Source organism: Pararge aegeria, chromosome 8 (genome assembly GCF_905163445.1).
Source record: "Pararge aegeria chromosome 8, ilParAegt1.1, whole genome shotgun sequence".
NCBI classification, from domain to species: domain Eukaryota; kingdom Metazoa; phylum Arthropoda; class Insecta; order Lepidoptera; family Nymphalidae; genus Pararge; species Pararge aegeria.
Genome location: NC_053187.1, coordinates 11,636,839 through 11,657,168, shown reverse-complemented (window position 1 = coordinate 11,657,168; position 20,330 = coordinate 11,636,839). Strand labels below are relative to the sequence as shown.

Here is a 20,330-nt window from a genome sequence, read left to right as displayed (position 1 = left end):
AGCTTTATGATTGTGAAAGAATTATTCAAATTGGTTCAGTAGTTTCAGAGATTAGCAATTACAAATCTTTCCTCTTTATGATATTAGGAAATATTCAAAAGAGAAAAAGATATGCAGCATGTACATTACAAGTTCATGTATTTCATGTTTACTTAATAGATTTTTGCGAGGCAAAAATGTTTTACTTGTTTTTCTTAATGTTTGAATTTCTATTACCTAATGGAATTTCTTGCTCTTAGGTAATGTCTCAGTACTGTTTGGGTAAATGAAACTTTTCATACCTATATTTTGATATATTTATTATTTATTTATTACTTCATGGGTAGTTTATTTATTTTAAGCATTAAGTATGTTTTCATTTTGTAATAGCTAGGGAACTGCTTCCTGAATGTCTTGAGTTAGTTTAGCACTTCTATTTACAGCACAGTAATAGAAATAATAGTAGCTATAACATTTTTAGTTTTGACACTTCTAATATGTATGTATAATGAAATGAACAATAGGCTACAAAAAGAAAGACTCACAGTCGACAGTTACAGATGAAAATAAAATACTCTACAATACACTATTCTCCAGCCTGTAAAAGCTACTATAGTGGACCCCCGGTAGTTCCACAAACATTTTGCAGGGCAGTGTTGAACTATCGAATTCGTCGGATTATAGAGTACTGCCTAAGACCCCCTATAGTCCGGATTTTTTTACAAAAGAGTACCTTGTAATCCGACAAATTACAGATCCAATGATAAGATTCTTTATACTTACATATTATATATACATACATATGTACATATATGTACTCTGAAATACTAATTATACTTCATTATGTATGTCAAATAATAATCAAAAACCATAAATCAATTATGTAGTTTAAGAAGCATGCAAATATTCATCAATTTTTTTTGGTTTAACAGTTTAACGGATTACAGGGGGCGCCGGATTAGACAGGGGCCGGACTACCGGGAGTCCACTATACTTGTAACAGGCTCATCCCACACTGGAGCAGCAGTGGTGGGTCTATCTAAAACCCTGTCCTGTGATAGGGCATATTGCTGCAGTGAGGCATCATTAGATGATTATAAAACATTTTCAATGATCTAAAAAAAAACTGTTAAGCATTACAGGCTGATATTTAGAACAAAATTATACTATCAGAATAAATTCCATTTTTCAAAACAACTTCATATTCTTTCATAAACTTTATTGAGCCACAAAGCAAATATTGATCATTGAAATTTGGTTTAAAATAATCTAGTTCTATCACATTGAATTTGTTATTTACCAATGGTTCATTGTATTTCTTAGTCAATGTGCTCTCACTTGGTGTATTACTCAGAAAAATTTTATACGAGAAGTTCCAATAAGAATTAAATTCATACAACTCATTTCTAAATAAAATTTCATTAATATCTTTACAACAGTAAAATAAAACTATTCTAGTGAGGTCTTCTTCATTGCTTAATATGTTCTGGATAATAGATATAAAAGGTGCAATGCCTGTCCCTTGCGCAATCATTATAATTCTACTATATTTTTGAGATTGTAAATTGTAAGAACCATATGGACCTCGCCATAGCGTTTGCTGCCCAATGGTCATGTTGAACAGATAATTTGAAACTAATCCATTGCTGTATTTTCGTACTACAATAAGGAAATCATAATCTTTATAACAACCGCCACTCACTTTTAATTTAATAGGTGTATATGCTCTGGTACACGACGCATTATTCTCTGAAGTGTATTTGAGAAGAAAATGATCACCAGGTCTCCACCATACTTTTGGACCTTGATCATGATTCGGCTTTTGAAAAAAAAGGATTTTTTGTGTGTTACTTAGTTGAACAATATCAAGGAGATAAAATATCTTGTATTCAAGTTGTGAAATACCATTATCTGCGTTATTGTATGAATTACAACCTTCTTCTTGATATTTTTCGTATAATTTAATTTGGTTATCATACACATCGAATATACATGGATTACAACCGCTGTTACAGCAATCCTCTTTTGATGGCTCAACAGGAGGCTTCATTCTTAATTAGATCCACACACGAAAATAGAAACAAAACAAATTTTCACAATTATCCACAGATTACATAGGTACTACTACTTCTTATTATGATTTATGGCTTTAGGCTTTTTTTGGCATAGGTAGTATACGTAGACTGAGTAATACTCAGTCTACGTATACTACCAATCTCTCAGTCTACGGTAGTATACTAATTACCGTAGACAGAGAAGTAAGTAAGTTTACTTCTCTGTCTACGATTTATTAGGTGAAATCTATGGAGGGTAGAGGTAAGGAGAGTCATCTTATATGGGAGAAAAGTTGAAAAAGTGTCCAGTGTATGCGCTAAATAACAGTTCAAAAATCCTCCACAATGGCGCTGGTGGATGCACAGGGTATGGTATGAATGTAGCAATCGTAAATGAATTGAAGTAGGCCGAGTTAAAAAATTTAATGTCATTATCGACTAAAGTAGTTAATTATTGAGAATTTCAACAACTTACGTTGTACAAAATATTGTGATAAATATAACCTTACTTCCTTGTAACTCCATACTTCCTTGTTTATTTTTCAAGCCTACTCTAACAATATTTATATTTGGCGCTTCTTTTAAGAGTTACCCTGATGCAAATGTGGCGCCATCCTAATTTAATACATTTTGACGACACTTTTTCATATACACAGATGACTCTCCTTACCTCTACCCTCCATAGTTAAGATCCAACCAGACTCCAAACCCATATATATATATATGTGTATATATATTTATATATATATATAGCTAACCTGTATACTACGAAAAAACCTGCGTAAGTATGAAGTGAGTCAAATTCCGACTTTCGATATCACATTGTTGTAGGTAAATTGTTTTTTTGTGAAACGTCAAAACAAAATGACTTTTAAAATTCTGCACAGCAATGAAAATATAATCATTTTCAATTCACTTTATGTACCGTAACCAACGTCATCTGAGATATCTTCGCATGGTTGTCCTGGTTTTTTGTTTCTCCCGCTTCAGGCATTATATACATTCGCGCCTTTTTTTAATATGACCCATGAACTAATAGGAATTCACTGTTTTGAGCAAACACAAGCAGAGGCCAGATAGCAGTTATGAAATTCCGAATTCGTTAAAAATAGACGATTTTTAGGTCATTAAATATAGGCGAATTAATAGTATTGTAGAAAACATAGCCTAGTTTGGTTTTTAACTAAAATATTGTATTTTTCTCCAGGGAATTTAAAAAAAAAGAATATTACAATTCAAAAAAGATATCAGAAAACCGATAGTGAATATAAATTATAATTTAATTTTTATGAGGCATAGACGAATTTATGGGCTGTTTAATGTTTTAAATTAAAATGTGAAAAAGCAATAGGTCAGGGCTTCCGGTAACCAAACTTTAATAAGAAACTGAATTATTAAATCGAATTTTATAACAGTTCATGCCACGAAACGTCATTAGTTAGGATGCGATACTCACAGCACATCTAAGAGAGATGAAAAAATGTTGAAAATGGATAGTATTGTTTCCAACAAATTACTCCTGAAATGAGAGACCAATGAGGCCAAAATAGATTTTCTGATTGATAACCATATTTGTTATGAAACTGTGTAATAATAAGAATCGACCTAAAAGTAATTTTTACTTCTTATATATATAAAAAATAGAAAATAATAATTTTTAGTCCTTAGTTGGTCCTAATGTTTGTCTCTTCCTTGGTTCATATTGTAACCACAGAGTGCTTGGCTTAATGTAACAAAATAATTGTAACCATTGGCGCGGGGCGCCCTCTGCACTGACGCCAAATAAACACCGGTTAGCGGCTAGTGCTCCCATATCCCAGGCCCCAGCCCGCCATAATTTTCTTTTTGGCTTTGCTAACGGCGGCTGTAAACAATTCTGTAAGTATGTTCAATAATATTGTGATAATATCTATTTTTTTTACTAAATATTAAGAGCCCATAGTTTTTATTATTTAAGATTGTTTTTAAAAGGCAGAATCTTGTATTTCATAATTACCTAATGGCAGACTCCATTAAATTGGCTTGGGGTCTCTACTTTAGAAATTAAACGTTTGCAGAGAGTAATTTCCCTGTTTTCATATAAATAATGTATATAAACAATAATAATTCAGTTTATTGAAATTTGTTTATCGCGATCGTTATTGTATATTTAAAAATATAGTTGGCGTCTATAAGGCTAATGACTTACGGTTTTGTTTATTCTAACTAAGATTTTCCTTTGTTTTTCTGCTGTGTATAGTTATAATGATCAAAAAGGGGACTTTTTGATCATTCAAGTGTTTAAGCTATGTGGGGATTATTCAATTTATTTAGACTAGATTTTAAACACATTCGTTATTTCAGAGTTGTCTTTGGTGGTGTAAATAATATAATCTTAAAATGTCTGATGATGGATCCACTGTGGTAGAGAAGAAAGGACGCGGTAGACCTAAGTCTAATGGTACACAATCGGTTAGTATTCATTTATATAAACTTATTGCCCTTATCGTGTTATGTAGGGTCATCAAATGTCTTCTTCACTACAAATATTTATATCAGTTTATAAGTCAAGTGAACATAGATATGTTCATACACTCATAGGTTTAGGTGATTGTATACATAATTAATTCCTGACTTTACTACTATAGTAACCTACTAGTCATTATCAACTAAGGTAAAACTTAATTACAAGCCAAAGATAGACAAAGACAGATTGGAGCATTTTATAGATGTACTTAATTACATTGTAGGAAACTAAAGGAGATTCTAAGAAGAGAGGTAGACCTCCAGCGGCTGCAGCTAAGACTAAGGAGTCCAAGAATTCATCTGATGATGAACAGGCACCGGCCGTTAAAAGAGGAAGGGGCAGACCTAAGGGTTCCAAGAAAAAGATGGCAGCTTCTAAAGCAAAGGTAACTAAATCTTTGAGAAAATGTTCAAAATATAGTTCGTTTGAATTTTTTATTTCATGTACTATTTGTGATATTAATTTCAGAGTGCTTCTGGTGAAGGACGAGGTCGCGGCAGACCACGTAAGGATGTAGCTCCACCCAAGAAAGATGCAGCAACATCTGAAGAAGACCAAGAAGATGAAGAAGAGGAAGAGGGCTCTGACCAGTAAACTTGATTGTTCATCAACAACTCGCTCTTAGTGTAATTTGTTTCTCATTATAACCCCCCTCTGTGCATCTTAATTTCTGGTGTTATTGACATCCTGTGTGATGTTATTTAGCTTTTGCTATCTTGTGGGGGTTATCATGACAACACAAGTCTTAAGATTTCTCCCAAACTTTATTCATGTGAGGATATTTAAAGAAATTATTATTAGCAGATTTAAGAAGTCCTTTTTGTGATTATATTGCATTTACTTGAACTATTTTACACAATAGAACTGTCTTGCATGGCTAAATTTTGGGTTGATTTAGCTCTCCCTAGAAACGTACAACTTTAAGATATAATTTGTAAGATCCTTTTTTTGTAGATGTATTCTATTTCTATTATTATAGGTATTTTGTAATCATCTGATTTATATTGTAAGAATCAATACAATTTTGTAGATTTATTCCTTTTGACTCAAAAGTCAAGTATTATTTTCTTTAATTAAATAAATATTTCATTATAATTTGTTTTTTTTTTCTGCTTGAGTTTCTTGTTTATCTATTGCAATTTTCGAATTTGCACATAATTGTAGAGGTCAATCAATATGCTCGTTTTATGAATATAATTATTAAGATAGTTCCAAGGCTTTCCTTAATGGTAATTGCTGTACTAAAAAAAACTAAAATCTCATTGAGAGGCCTACAAAAATAGTGCTGCCTTGAATCTTATTCCAAAATGAAAAGTATAGCTCTTTTGTGACCTGTCAATTTGAGTGTTCAAACATATTGGCACAATTTTTAGGTTAAAATCATTTTTATTTGTTTGTGACTCATACTTTGGAAATTGACTGAAAAACTTATATTATTTTGAAAATAGGATTTAATGTGTGTCTGTGCGTGAATGTACAATTTTAGAACAATATATTAAATAAATTATAAATACATTTTTTTTTTTTGTGTTGTGTGTAGCTGATTCACCCTTATTTTAACAGCGTAACATGCTTTCATGTTGGCGAGCCTTGGAATAAGGTTCTGTCAGGGAGAGTTTGCACCCGAGATCACCTCTAGGGAGATCACCCGAGATCGAGCTCTAGCTCGAAGAAGCGAAGGGATCGTCGGAAGGCGCCTCATGTGAGGTTTTCAGCTCAGGCGAGGATTGGTGTGACAGGTCTGGTCTTCGATAGCGAAGATGCTTTGCAGACTTTGTGTCCTGATAGGGAGCATTTACAGTAGTAATCCGATCGTTAGGGTCGTAAAGGATATGTTCAGGCCTTCTCTTGTTGATGGTAGCGCTAAGGTTGGGCGAGTAAAAATAAGCCGCACACATAAGATAGTTGGGATGTTGGATGGACTTTTCGAAGTAAATTTTCGAGCGTTTTTGATGTATGTGGGGAGTTTGGGATCCCTGTGAAGATAAACGTTGCGCACGAACAAGGGACATCCGGGTAGCGTTCCGCATGAAGCGGTTTTGGAGTCTGGAGTATCGATGGTGGGCGAAGCGCGAACGTGACTCCCATATATCATGTGATGGGGCGGCACAGGTTTTGTAGAGTGTCAACTTTGTGACAACTTGCTACTCCTGTTTAAAATGGGGTAGAGTATACCGAGGACGAACGCAGCCTTGTTACGGGCTGCGCGAATGTGATCTGCGAAGTTCAAGCGACTATCAAAAGTTACGGTATAGGGCATTGACTAGCTGAACGCCTCAGAGTGCATTGCGCTTCTTTTGTGTCTGCAAAGCATTCGATCTTATCCAATTATTCGCAGGCGGGCGGGTGTTTGGGCGTAAGAGCGGAGGAGTGGCTGAGATTTGGTCGGCTTTGGGAGCTCTAGCTTGGCCATAGTACGCTGATTATTCTTCGCTTTAAATACTCTTCTCATTTCTTTTTTTGTATTTATGCTATGTTTTACTAAGCTAAGTCCTTCTACGTCTAATTCAATTAAGTACTCAGGTCCACCTAAATACATAGTAGTTAATATCGTCTATATTATAATAATAATAACTGTATTGTTTTTTCTGTCAAGAAAATTTTACAATATCATGTAGAGGCTCAGATGAAGGACCAAGCGGTTAGCTATTTAGTTTTTTTTTTACTATTATAAACTAGATAGATAATTATTTAAGTTCTTGCAACCACATTCAATGTTTTGATTGTATTAATTGAAACTATGATCCACCCACCGTTTAGTTAGAGTTAAACAAAATAAAAAAAGTAGTCCCCACTTTACAAGGTTAACTAATTTTTTTTTTAAACATTTTATTTTACGTGTTTAATTACTAAGTAGGTAGGTAGACCCACGGAAAACTAAACCTTTTAATCTATAAACAACCGACAACGTGTGACAGAATTACTATATAATATTTGAGGATGCATAAGTAGATTTCATAAAGAATCACCCTGTAAAAATTTTAAATCAAAAGAAGCATATTTATTTTTCCATACAGATGAATTCAAAACATTCTTGATTTTGATATGAGTTTTTTATATCATTCTTGATTTCGATATGATTGATATAATATATGAGTAGTTAATATCGTCTATATTACAATAATAATAACTGTATTTTTTTTGTCAAGAAAATTTACAAAATCATGAGATTTTAGTATAGCGTCTTTGGCCTAATTCTAAAAGGTCTTGTGCTTTAGAGTTTAAATGTCTGTATAAGATCTCAACTGAATCGTTCGAGAACACTTTAAGAGCTTCAGTATGGTTCAGTGGCCTTTTTATTACGCTCTGTATTGAAGTGCCGAAAGAGGCCATTTAACCCGCCGGTTAGTCTCATCTTTAGTCTCTACTTCATACGGTTGAGAGTATTGGTTAAGCAATCGAGCCGACGCATCCAAAAGGATAGTGTAACATATTGGGGTAAATTTATTAATTAATTTGGGTCAAATAGAACTAGAAGTCAGATTTTATTATTTATTAGAAAAATAGAAATAAGGTAACTGTCAAATAGACCTACCTGAACTCGAAAAATTATAAATACCTATCACATATTATGTTATAAATCATCTAATTACATGAAATCTGAATCAGAGTGACTCTTCATGTGCGTTACTAAATAACTTTTAAAAACACTTTTATAGTTACACAAATCACAAGAAAAGGCTTTCTGACGAGTGTGATTTCTCATGTGAGCCGTTAAAGTACCTTTCGTTATGTAGTTCTTTTCACAATGAATACAAGAATAAGGTCTATCACCAGAGTGGGAACTCATGTGATACATTAAACTATTTTTTGTTGTAAACCTGTTTTTGCAAATACCACATGAAAATGGTTTCTCACCAGTGTGGTTTCTCATGTGAACAACTATGCTACCCTTGGTTAAATATTTCTTATCACAAATATCACATGAGAAAGGTTTTTCACCAGTGTGTTTTTTTACATGCACCATTAAATTACTCTTAGTTGTGAACTTATTTTGGCATATATAACATGAAAAACCTTTCTCACCTGTGTGAGATTTCATGTGAAAGTCTAACCGGAACTTCCAGAAAAACTTATAACCGCAAATATTACAAGAGAAAGGCTTCTCGCCGGAGTGATTTCTCATGTGCCTATGTAAATTACCTCTTGTCGTAAACTTGTATTCGCAAATTTCACATGTTAAGGACATGGTCTTGCTGCTATGTTTATTCATGTGCCTCTCTAAGTTTGCCTTAGAAATACTCTTATATGAGCAAAGCTTACAATAGGATAGCTCAATGTTCTTGTTGGGAGTCACTAAAAAACCGTTCTCTGATTGTACACCATTTTTGACTTTTTTTAATTTTCTTTTTTTCTGTCCGTTCAAGATATTTTCTTTCAATGCCGAGGCTTCATTAAGACTCGTGTCTTCCGTACTTCGCGAAGGTGTGTCTGAAACATAAACGCAATGCTAAGTTAACCAAGGTACATAATTAAGAAGCCACGATTTTATTTTATTTTCTTTTGTTCCACTACACTGGACTGCAATCTCACCTGGTAAGCTAAGTGATGATGCAGTCTAAGATGGTAGAGGACTAACGCGTAAGGTATGGCAGTTATTTTAAAACCCATACTCTTAATCAGTTTTAACAAGCGACATCGTACCGGTACGCTAAATTGCTTGGTGGCATGTCTTTCGGTACGGTTTGTCCAACACGCTGGCCAAGTGTACGTTAGTAGAGTCCACACGCCTTTGAAAACGTTATGGAGAACTGTAACGTCAGTGATATTTTAATTGCTTAAATTTAAAATGCACATATCTCCGAAAAGTTTGCATGTCAGGGATCTAACTCGGTCCTCCCGAAGGAGGCCGAAGCACGAACCACCAGGTTATCATCTGCATACTAAACCATTTCATATAACAACTCGGCAATCGAATTTGTTTCTGAAGTCAATGGACGCAAATAATGGAAATAAGCTAATGCCACAGAGCGAAACAAACACAGCACTGGTAACTAACTTGACAATTGGACATTGCATTGACATCACAAGATATGAAATTCTAGGATGATCCATACTGGTTCATCAATAGATCTGCTTGTGGTATGCAGTAGTACTAACAAATAACGATGTTGTATGAACTTTATTGAATAGTACCAAGCACAATTTAAAGCATTCCTATTTAAGAGTAAGATAAGAAAAGCTTCTACTCTTGACAACACTCCAATAGCAGAGGGTTTTCATTTCATCAGGACCAAATCTTATAATAATTAAGTATTTTTAATTTTAATTGCAACATAATTATATTGTTACATAAGAAATTGGCGTTTTGTCGTACTGGTACTGGCCACTTTGAACTCAAATCACTCTTTGGGTAGGAATTCAAATATCAAATTTACACAGTTATTTATTTGCTTTGCAATACTCAGTTTAAAAAATAGAAACTTGAAATATCGCGTTATGTACGAGTACGGGTTTCATCGTAGAACTGCAGAAACGGCTCGGAAGATTAATTATGTGTATAACGGTGGTATCCCAAAAGAAAATGATTGGGGATTGCGTTTTTGCTTCCAACGTTGTCGTTCTGGAAATTTCGCCCTGCAGAAAAACAAGCCGGATAGATGGCGCCTCATGAATTGAGTGCAGCGAACCGTTAAAACGCGCGTAGACGCTCGCGTACTAAACCTGCGCCTTTAATTACCTGTGATCCTGTACGATAGTCGGAAACGGTCATTGGCTGAACCCGGGCGAACCAGTCCAAGCGAAAATTGACTAAAATAAAATTGCGTGTGAGCGTTTGGTGTACAGGTGCCGATGTCGTTCACTACAGCTTTCTTAAATCTGGCCAGACTATTACGGCGGATGTCCAAATTAGAAGAGTTTTAATTGTAATGTCTTAAGACATCCACCGTACTCCCCGGAACTTGCTCCAACTGAAGATCATTTTTTTTAGTTTGGATAACTTTTAAATTTTGCAAGGGAAAGCAATTCAACTCTGATGGGTCAGTCTTCAAAAATTTTATTGATTCCAGTTCGAATGAATTTTTAGTAAAAGGTTCAATAAACCACATATGATATGGAAAATGTGCATTGATTAAATAAATATATTATACTAGCTGACCCCAGCGCCATCTGTCGGGCTGATTTGTGAATCTAAACCATCCACTCTACCCAAACGCATACCGAAAAATTCATTCAAATCGGTCCAGGCGTCTAGGAGGAGTTCAGTTCATACACACGCACACAAGAAATATATATATAAAGATTAAAAAATGATCAACTTTATGTTCCTCCCTTACAAAACGCCAATTTTATATGTAAAAGGATCTAATATAATACATGCAAAATCCTCTTAATTTAACCAGACAAGTTTACAGATTATTGCTTAGAAGTTGGTAATTATACATTATTTATTTTTTATACCCATTTCAATGTAAAACTATGGTACCTTACCATGTGCTAGAGCGCAATCTGCAGGTAAGCTTGTGAAGGAGTCTAAATGCTCCACCTAAAACCAAACATTGAGTTTAATGATGGGTATTTAAAAACTGATTATGAATGTATAATATATGTATTCCAATAACTGAACATGGCTAACTAAAATACTAAGTGAGCAAATGTACAGTGTGGCGATTACAAATCTTGAAAACTACCCAATTAAACCTAAGTAGAACACATTAATATTTACATTTTAAACTACCATTACTTTAACATGGGGAAAACCAGACTACACTTTTTGGAGTGTATTTTTTAACGCTTAATTTTAAAGTCACTCACTTGGCATAGAAAATTCAACCACTCAGTATTTTTAATCTTCCATGCAATTTTTAATTTTCTCAGTATGTTATTACTTAAGTATTACCTAGTATTTCATTACTGGTTGCAGTAGAACTTTTTATTTGCTTGTAGTAAGGGTCATAAATAAGGAACTTACTTTAACATATGTCATCATATAACTATGTCTTGCAGATAAATCTGAAAATGAAGAATGTTCCGGTGACTCTGATTCTTCTACTAATTCGGTAATTTCTTCTTTGAAGCTTAAATTATATGGTACATCTGAGTTAACATCATATTCACTATTATATATAATTTCCATTCCAGAACTGTTGCTAGTTACCTCCTCCTTAACAACATCAAACTGTGAGTCATAGATGTTGTCATAGGTATCCATCAAGGCTTGATCTAAAGGTTCCTGCTTTACGAGTACTCCAATGTCTACCGATAGCAAAGAATCATCTGGTTTCTCATTTTTCATTTCAACATTGGTTGTAACCTTATAAACACCATCCATTTCTGCTTGTTGGTTTACTTCTTTAGATTTCTGATTAACATTCAATAAACCTAATTTATTAATTACAAAAGGAGAAGCTCCACGTCGCAGTTTTTTTAATCCACTCCTTGTTTCAATGAAATCCTCAGTTAGGAAATGTTGTGAGCAAACTACTTCACCACTTGCCAAGCAAGACCCTTGTTTACCAAGAGCTTGAAGCCAGGTTGCACGGGTTCTATCATCAGTAGGAAACCTGTAACAAGTAATACATAGTAAAATAAGCTTGCTATAGAATTTTTGTTGTACCTGAATGTGTAATAATATGCTGACCAGTTGTGTGCACCTGCCAGTATGAGTTGTAAAAATTTAACGGTAGGCTTTTAATAAAACTAATAACATTTTTTATAAGAGTTATAAGGAGTTTTTTTTTTATATCATCTGCCCGCTTAGTGCATACCCTCAATGCAGTCTACTGCCACTTATATAGCAATATGATATATTCAAAAAAATTAATGATTACATATTTTAATAGGCATTCTTTACATTTCTCTGTCAAAAACTAAAAAATATTGGAATGCCAATCACTACTCTTTATTGAAGATATGAACTTGACAAGTTCACCTCATTGTATAAAATCTTCTTGTAGTGAAGTTATTTGTAGTCTGTCATTTGTAATAACTTTTAATGAAGATTCTAAACATTTAAACTCATTATCACTTAACTAAGGGTAGTCATGAAATAATATATTCACTCCTAGATCAACTTTTAGCCTTAGAAACTCTTTATTTTTGCAATATAGTCGAAAAGAGGTGGATTCTTTAATAGCGTACAATAATAAGCTTGGATACTATTGGGGATACTTAGATGATTGGCTATAAGTTTATTAACTGTAATAATAAATCGACAAAAGTTACAATATTGAAGATCAGTCCCAACTGCCTTATCTGACAGCTCTGTAAAAAAGTTATGCAGCTGAAGAAAACTTTGGGTACCCAACAGTTCATTTGAATACGAGTTATTTTTTACATTTTAGTGGGATAGAAAATTCTAGTAAAAAGGCTTTGATAAATCCATGTAGTTAATTAAAAAAATTAAACAACAGGACATTCTTACCTGTGAAAAGTAATCCCCTGAGATATTGTTGAGCTATTCTCACAAACAGGCACGAAGCACTTCATTGTTATAACTTTAATACTAACAAAGGCACCTACATTTTTTATAAACCCTTTGTCAATTGTCAGCAAATTAAATTGAAATAGAAATTTACTTTGAATAAATGAAGTAAATTCAAAACTTGTGAAATGTCAAACTTTTTATCTTTCTTCTGTTTTTTTCACAGAGTAGGTACCAAGTAGATTTACGAACATCGAATCTCAAACTCCAAAAAAATTCACTGAGTTGTGCAAGTTACAAGGTACACATTAGATCATCCGTTCATCTTTACTTGACGTGTTATTCGATTGTCAGGGCTGGATCATTCAGTGTTTCGCGCTCATAACATATGAAATAAATGGTTGCATGTTCCATTACCTATGCGTCACTTTTATAGACTACCAAAATATATCTCGGAATTATTTTGTAAGAGCAAAAACCTTGTTTACTTACTTTTTAAACCTAGATTTTTTTTTTTTTTTTCATTTCTCCCAACGAAAATGCAGAAATGGCAACCAATTCTGAGAACGAATCAAACTAAGCAACAAAAGAACAATGCTACCAATCACTCACTCATCAAGTAAAGTTGAACGGACCATAGACATGTTTGAAAAAATGTCGTCCGTGCCCTTGGCCATCTATCTACCTAGAGAAATTCCGCGGGCTGAGCAGTGAGCACTTCACTTGAGCAGTGCGCATTTCCCGTTTTGTAGTTTCTATTGTGAATTTCAGTGATGTACTTGTATCATAAGTTTTAATTTTGTGTACTTATTGCTAAAAGTTATGAGTACTAAAGATCTCGTGGTCCGGTAGTGTATAAAAGTTTAATTTGTGATATATATAACATTGAATACTTTAGTGTAACAGTGATTAAAACTTTAAACTTATCATTGTGATGAGGTGTTTCCTACCTGTTATGTTCCGTCAAAAGTTTTAAAAGTTGTTCAACTTTTGATTTTGTTAGTGCTTTTGTTGAAAAATGTTAAAATGCAGATATTGGCATGTCGCCAACAATGAAAAGGATTTTTATATCATTTGACGAGGTTTGTAAAGCATTTATCATGTCAGACATAAAGTTTTGAACAAAAAATACTGGCCCTTTTAAAATGTCAATATTGTCGGAGTGTTCACACTGTTACATTCCAGATGAATATGCTTGAGAGATTTAAGAAATGAAATAAGTTTACTTTAAAATAGTGTGTTACTTTAAACTTACTTTATTTTTTTCTCACGCCGACCTTTTTGTAGTTATTATTTTTATACATCACCAATAGTTTTCTCAGCACACGCCAAGTGTTGAATTTTTAATGAAACATTTTGTTACATTATTAGAATTTTCTTAAGAATCTCTAATTCCTTTGAAAATAAATTGTAGGCTAAGTACCGTTTGTGATAGTTTAGCTTTCTTTTGGTAAAGAAGTGGTTCAAATCCGTCCAGTACTTTCAGAGCCTATAGCTTAAAAAAAACTATAATATTATTAAGTATAGACTAGCTGTTGCCCATGTTTGTTTTTGTTTTTAAGGCCTATTTTAAAGTGTAGGTGTAGTTCTTAAATTTTTAAAACTTGTGATAACTTCTGTATTAAATGTCCGATTGGATAGAATAAATAAAAAAGTATTTCATTTCTAAATAATTATCCTTCATGATTGATGAAACTATTTAATTGAATAAGAATGAATACTGCAATACTAATGTAGCCCAGTTTTGTTTCTAGCGGGGATCTAAAAAAAATTTAGAATATAAAAGCTGCTACTCCAATCTAACTATGAGAGTTACTTTTTTGTAGGTAATAATGAGTATTTTATTTATGTAGTACATTATTTCACAATTTGAATGTCACAAATTGTGAAATAATGCCAAGTACTTAATTTAATAGGGAAAAATGTGCTACTTTAGATTGATTTAGATGGGTTAGATTATTTTCATTTGGATTGGCAATTTTCTTATGGATCTCCAATTTTTTTGATAATGAATAATAACCTATGTTACCTAGTGTTATTTCACCATAATTAAAGTTTAAAAAGTATGCTATATCTTGAGATCTTTATATTTCCATCAATGATAGTCAATTATATCTTTGATTTTTACAAAACTCTATAGTTTCACTGTGTTCTAGTTCTTATTAAATAATTATTATTATATAAAAAAAACTAGAACAGCAGAAAAGAAAAGCAGTTTGTTTTAACAAATAGCTTTTCTATGAACCTATTAACTGACCATCCTCTATTGAACGCACCCCTCAATATATTCTTTTTCAGGAAAAACTACATAAAATCAACCCTGTAAGTTTTTTTGAATTTAGCAAATCTAATCAAATCTAAAAAAAAAGTCTAGTGGTAGCACATGTGGATAAAAAAGATTGTATTGATTGATCTTCTGGCTTGGTAGACACATACCATTATTTCAGGCTGAAATCTTATTAAACTAATAAAAAAAAGGAGGTTTGATCTGTTCTATTTTTTCATAAAGGTACCTCATGTGCATTTATTTACCAAAAATCTCTGTTTTTTTTTCACTTCCTACGTGGTGGTATTTATTTTTATTTTACTTTGCACCAACATTAAAACCCCTTAGTTAACGTGTGTGAAACAGCTGTGAACAGTTTCTTGAAGTTTGTACCATAAAGTATTAACAAATACAAACCTCTTATAAACTAAGTTTATTGTGGTTAATTTTAATTTTGTTATCACAAATTTTTTTAGACAAAGAAGAACTAACTTTGTTAAAGTCTAAAAAGCAAGAAATTTTTTTTTTAAGTTGGTGCCAAGTGGAATGTAATGCCTGTATATAGATAGTATTAAATTTCTACATTTTAAAAATGTTTAGAATATATTTATTTCTTGCTATCTAGTTGTTTTACACTATTTAGTTGTTTTTCCTGAAGATGGGGTTAATGGTTGACCGTTTAACAGTTTGATTAACAGTTTAATATCATGTTAAAAATTTGAATATTTGTCGATATTTCAACCCAGTTAATTGGAGTGACACAACATGATTGTGGAAATATGAGGTCTCAAGTTGGATGACACGGTTAGAATCTTTCTACTCAAAAGCAGACACTATCCAAGTAACTGGGTCGAAATACTTAGAATTATTTAAATTATTATCGTGATATGAACACATGTTTCATTTAAAAAAGAACATTGAGATATCACACTAGCTAAGCTATTGCAATGTTTATTATCAATTAACTGTTAAGGTCATAATTGCAACTACGCTGATGACTGACCTATTACCATACATGTTAATTTGACTGCAAAATGACACCATTATTCACAGTTTAATGTACTTGTTACAGAAAGCATGGTGTAGGTATACAATACACGATTTGCTGTTCGACCAGTTTTGAAGGGCACATTTCTTTAACGTAAGTATGTTACTTAGCTTCAAATAACGATTTACTTTTGAGCTCTGGGAAAGCATGGTACTGTGTTTTTCTGCTAAGATATTTCCACTACCTGCTCAGAGTTAGGAAATTGGCGTTGTTCATCATCGTGTCTCGCGAGGCACTTTAAGAGTAATCGTCAAACCTACCACCAACCCGTTTTGAAGTAGTGTGTAGGGTCTGGAGTAAAGGTTTTAATCCCTCCCAAGAGATCAGGACCTGTACTTAAGTAGTCTGATGGTAATGAGCTGAGAATGAGGATGACACACATAGCTCGCCACGCATCCTCGCACATTTCTAATAAGTAGGCAGCCTTACTGTCTGTTTTATATAATTGTGACTGTACATTACAAGGCTATATAGAAGCAGATGTTTTTTAGTTAGCTATAGTTTCGTATTTTTAAAACTTTATTACTTCAATGGCGCCAATTCTGTTTAATACAATTCAATTTTAATTCAATTCTGCTTCAGCTTTTTAAAATAACTAATTCACTAGTTTGGGAGTGTAATAACTTTATTTTAAACCAAATTGCATGTGTTGTTAAGTATATGAGGAGTTATTATGGGGGCAATCAATACAGATAAGTAAGTAATCCAACACGGTTCCTAAAGGCCTAAAGATGTTGAATAATAATTATGTACTATAGGTTTTGCTCGCGGTAACATATGTCGAAGCCTGATTATATAGCATCTTTCTATAGATAAAACTTCCCTCTTATAAACGGATTAGGTATCTAGTGCGATTTTATTTTTCGAATTGGACAGATAATTCCTACCAAGTTTCTAGCGAAGTTACTTTTTATATTAATAGTATAGATATGTATTATACATTTAAGCATATTTATATCTATTGATAATATTTAACTTAGTTGACTAGCTGTTGTAAATTCATAAGTGTTTCCTTCTTTATTAAAACACATAACACGTACAAATACCTTTACGGCTTACGCACGCAGTTCGCTAAGTACCTTCATACCTATAGGTAATTTCTACACTGAAGTAGCAACGTTGGCAGTGGGTCAAAGCTGGTTGAATTTTTAAATAAACTATTAAGCTCTCATTTTCCCAGCTACTGTGCGCTTTTCTCTCGCTGATTGCGTCTTTTTATACTTTCTCACGCGCGACGTTTCACCGCGAGGGATCTTCAAAGGAACGAAAGGCTTACGAAACGCGGTGGACTTCGCGAACTTATTTGTTTAAATCGTCTACTTTCATACCCTATCCCGAATCTAAACTGCTCTGTTTACCTATGTTGTGCATTAATCTAGGTATATCGGAATCGGTCAAGTCGTTTTTTCAGGAAAGTTAAACCAAACCAAAAGCATATTTTACTTTTTATTTCGACGTCGTGAGTAGGTAAATAGATGTATGCTTAAAAAGCGTTTTTACGAGTCTTGCGATTAAAGTGATCCGAAGAATTTAATATTTATAATATTCAGCATTAATTTTAAGTAAGACGTTAATATAATAATTAGGTCAAAGAGTGGAAAGTAAATAAGGATCTGTTGGCTCAATCGGTACCGCATCATCACGACGGCTAGCTACTAATTCAATTAGCCTGCCAAGCGGAACGCGTCTAGCGTACATGCCGGCATCGGTGGTACTTACTATGTAAACGAAATTTCGTGGAGTACAAGATAGTGAAAACGTCAAAAAGTCAGATAAAAATGTAGGTCGACCCAAAAGGTCATCGGCTTTAGCTAAAGTAAATAAATTAACTTATTTATAAATGTCAGTCGTTGACACTGACTCCAGCAATTATGAAGAATGCACGTAATACACTGAGTTGTTTTCTGAATAGATCTTTTTTTCTTTCTGTCTGTATTGTACTGCTGTTATTAACTGAACTGTCTCATCACAAACATCAGTAACTCTTACTATGGCGCTTCATGTAAGGCATGTAATGAGTGGATGGGAGACGAATTATTTATAAAAAAAAATCTCGACTGCTCAGTTGATAATGGAGGTAATTGTGATAAACAATTAACGTTTTTCTTACACGTATTCCTACTGTCAAATCCTTTGCGAGAATCTCAATACTTTGTTAGTCATTTAACTGTTGGCCTAAAGATAAGTAAGATAAAGAAAAACCCAGAAATTAATATTATGAACGACTGATGGGTAAAAATATTTATGACTAGACAACTGAGGTGATAATGGCAGTTGTTATAGGAGCAATATTGGTTTGTTAGGCAAGTCGCTACTGTCAAAAGGTTTAAATTTTGTAGTCATTTGAATGTTGACCTGAACACAACTGAGATAAAGTATGATCCGGGCTACTAAGTAAGCAGCTTAGTCGTTTAATAGCTAGGTATACCAATGTTTTTGCGTACGTTCGTTCTGCTCGCGTAACGTGTGGTCACTTGCTTACGTACACTAATCTAATAGTGCAGCTATTGATTTCCACATTCCAAGCGAACGACCTCTACAATTTCTACATACAATAATTAGATATGGTAGAATCTAAAAGATTGACGTAGTTCTAGATTATTAAAAAATAGTGGGTTATTTGTTACCAATAGTTTTTAATAAAGTTATATTAATATTTAAAATGTCATAATGTGGTTTAATCCTGTATGCAATTTAAAAGCGTTTATTTTAAAAGTAACTTATTATCCTATTAAGTGTTACTGTTTTAAGAAATTGTTTAGCGCTAATCTAAACGGTCTAGGTATAATGCAACATATTACCAACAAATAGCCACATCCTAACAAAAGCTATTTCACCAAACAATAGCTTGTTATAGTAGTTCTTAATAGTATGAATTTTACTACGAATTACTACACTATTTGCCGCAACACTTGTATTGTTCGATTTTATCTAATAAATCCAACAAGTTTGACTTATTATTACGAATAAACCTACCTTCACTTTTTAATACCTGACAAAACCATCCAGTTTAAATTATCACGGGTAAAAACGTATTATATTGCTCATCATATTTCCTTTTGGTCAGGTGGCCTAGTATGTTTGAAATTATTTAACAATTGAAAAAGCGTACATGCGTAATTTTTCAATTGACTTTACTATAATGATGCTTTTGAATTTTTTTTTGTATGTCTTTTCATTAATTCAGAACCTTACTGACATTACTTATCAGTGAAAGCAATTCCATTGTCCTTTAAGTCAAGAAATAGGGCAGAGATTGCATTTGTTTGTGTATTTTTTTAAGGAAGCATGCGTGTGGGAGGAAATTATTCCCTTAGCTTTAGCGCTCACGGCACGCGGTGCCTGGCTCCGTCTACCCCATAAACTGATGGTCGATATACCGACGCAATTACTATGGTTATTATGTTCCCTTAAAAATGTCATGCCAAAACGATATCAGAATATTCATTGATCCATGTGTGCACAACGTCGCCAACAATTTTACTGGTCTAATGAAATTCACAATTCAGTGATGAAACCCTACACGAAGCATTTTCTGTTATAAATAGTAATTGCTTATATTGAGTAATTGGTTTTCGAAGTGGTTCAGATCTCGGTTTAGTGTTTTGAATGGTGCAAAAGGTGTTTATAGTTTCTATATTTATTTAATAAAAACAGTTCACAGTAAAACAAGGAATCCATAGGAATGATAACTTTTTTTTTTTCTATAAATAAAATGCCTCAATTTTTTCTCATAAATTCTAATCCCTTCAACCCATAGTAATAAATTAGAACCGATGATGTTTATTGAAGATAGAGATTTCAATTCATGTCTTTCTGACTCATGACTTTAATTTATTAGTGATATTTAGAGATCACTATCTGAATCTTGTTACCGCTGGCGCTAGTTACCTATGATGAATTTACGTTCGGCAAAGAAAAATGCTCTGCCCTGCCCTGCCGTCTCTGGTGTGCGTTGGTTATAAGTTATAACGCACGCCCGACTTCAATATATCTGTACATATACAATTTCTTTTATGAACCTTGTAAATATATTTTAATGTTAGGTGTGCCGTCTTGCATGTGTTATTTTGGTAAAAATTGTTCACAAAAACACCTATTATCGTAGTTAG

The 20,330-nt window shown here is 33.2% G+C and overlaps 4 protein-coding genes across 6 annotated transcripts in view; 2 read left to right on the top strand and 2 right to left on the bottom strand.

Annotated features, from left to right (window-relative positions):
* Window positions 1-321: 321 nt before the first annotated feature.
* LOC120626090 (NADH-cytochrome b5 reductase-like) lies at window positions 322-2,170 on the bottom strand. Its single transcript, XM_039893382.1, has one exon. The coding sequence runs from the start codon at window positions 2,027-2,029 to the stop codon at window positions 1,130-1,132; it is 900 nt and encodes a 299-aa protein (XP_039749316.1). The 5' UTR covers window positions 2,030-2,170; the 3' UTR covers window positions 322-1,129.
* Window positions 2,171-3,787: 1,617 nt separating this feature from the next.
* Window positions 3,788-5,634, top strand: LOC120625934 (high mobility group protein HMG-I/HMG-Y-like). The gene is made up of 4 exons (XM_039893206.1): window positions 3,788-3,911; window positions 4,377-4,484; window positions 4,763-4,924; window positions 5,008-5,634. The coding sequence occupies exons 2-4, from the start codon at window positions 4,413-4,415 to the stop codon at window positions 5,131-5,133; spliced, it is 360 nt and encodes a 119-aa protein (XP_039749140.1). The 5' UTR covers window positions 3,788-3,911; window positions 4,377-4,412; the 3' UTR covers window positions 5,134-5,634.
* Window positions 5,635-8,017: 2,383 nt separating this feature from the next.
* On the bottom strand, window positions 8,018-13,118 carry LOC120625916 (zinc finger protein 567-like). Of its 2 annotated transcripts, XM_039893185.1 has the most exons (5): window positions 12,905-13,118; window positions 11,453-12,044; window positions 10,972-11,026; window positions 9,184-9,290; window positions 8,882-8,970 (listed from the first exon to the last, which is right to left on the bottom strand). In XM_039893185.1, exons 1-5 carry the CDS (start codon window positions 12,967-12,969, stop codon window positions 8,917-8,919), a joined length of 873 nt encoding a protein of 290 aa, XP_039749119.1. In that variant the 5' UTR covers window positions 12,970-13,118; the 3' UTR covers window positions 8,882-8,916. The 2 variants fall into 2 exon arrangements, with proteins under 2 accessions (XP_039749118.1, XP_039749119.1); XM_039893184.1 differs by lacking the exon at window positions 9,184-9,290 and having other exon boundaries at window positions 8,018-8,970.
* Window positions 13,119-13,620: 502 nt separating this feature from the next.
* The window catches only part of LOC120625555 (afadin), a 74,309-nt gene continuing 67,599 nt past the window's right edge, over window positions 13,621-20,330 (top strand). For both annotated transcript variants that reach the window (XM_039892609.1, XM_039892608.1), the window contains exons 1-2: window positions 13,621-13,986; window positions 16,243-16,311. The gene's annotated coding sequence lies outside the window, so the exon portion shown is untranslated. The remainder of the gene's footprint in view (window positions 13,987-16,242; window positions 16,312-20,330) is intronic.

Excerpts from the sequence above, each read along its gene's own strand:
- LOC120626090 (XM_039893382.1), bottom strand. The coding sequence starts at position 2,029 with ATGAAGCCTCCTGTTGAGCCATCAAAAGAGGATTGCTGTAACAGCGGT.
- LOC120625916 (XM_039893184.1), bottom strand. The coding sequence starts at position 12,969 with ATGAAGTGCTTCGTGCCTGTTTGTGAGAATAGCTCAACAATATCTCAG. Across the intron at positions 12,045-12,904 it reads CAGGGGATTACTTTTCACAG|GTTTCCTACTGATGATAGAA; the intron begins GTAAGAATGTCC and ends TACTTGTTACAG. Across the intron at positions 8,971-10,971 it reads AGATTGCGCTCTAGCACATG|ACACACCTTCGCGAAGTACG; the intron begins GTAAGGTACCAT and ends TTTATGTTTCAG.
- LOC120625934 (XM_039893206.1), top strand. The coding sequence starts at position 4,413 with ATGTCTGATGATGGATCCACTGTGGTAGAGAAGAAAGGACGCGGTAGA. Across the intron at positions 4,485-4,762 it reads AGTCTAATGGTACACAATCG|GAAACTAAAGGAGATTCTAA; the intron begins GTTAGTATTCAT and ends ATTACATTGTAG. Across the intron at positions 4,925-5,007 it reads TGGCAGCTTCTAAAGCAAAG|AGTGCTTCTGGTGAAGGACG; the intron begins GTAACTAAATCT and ends TATTAATTTCAG.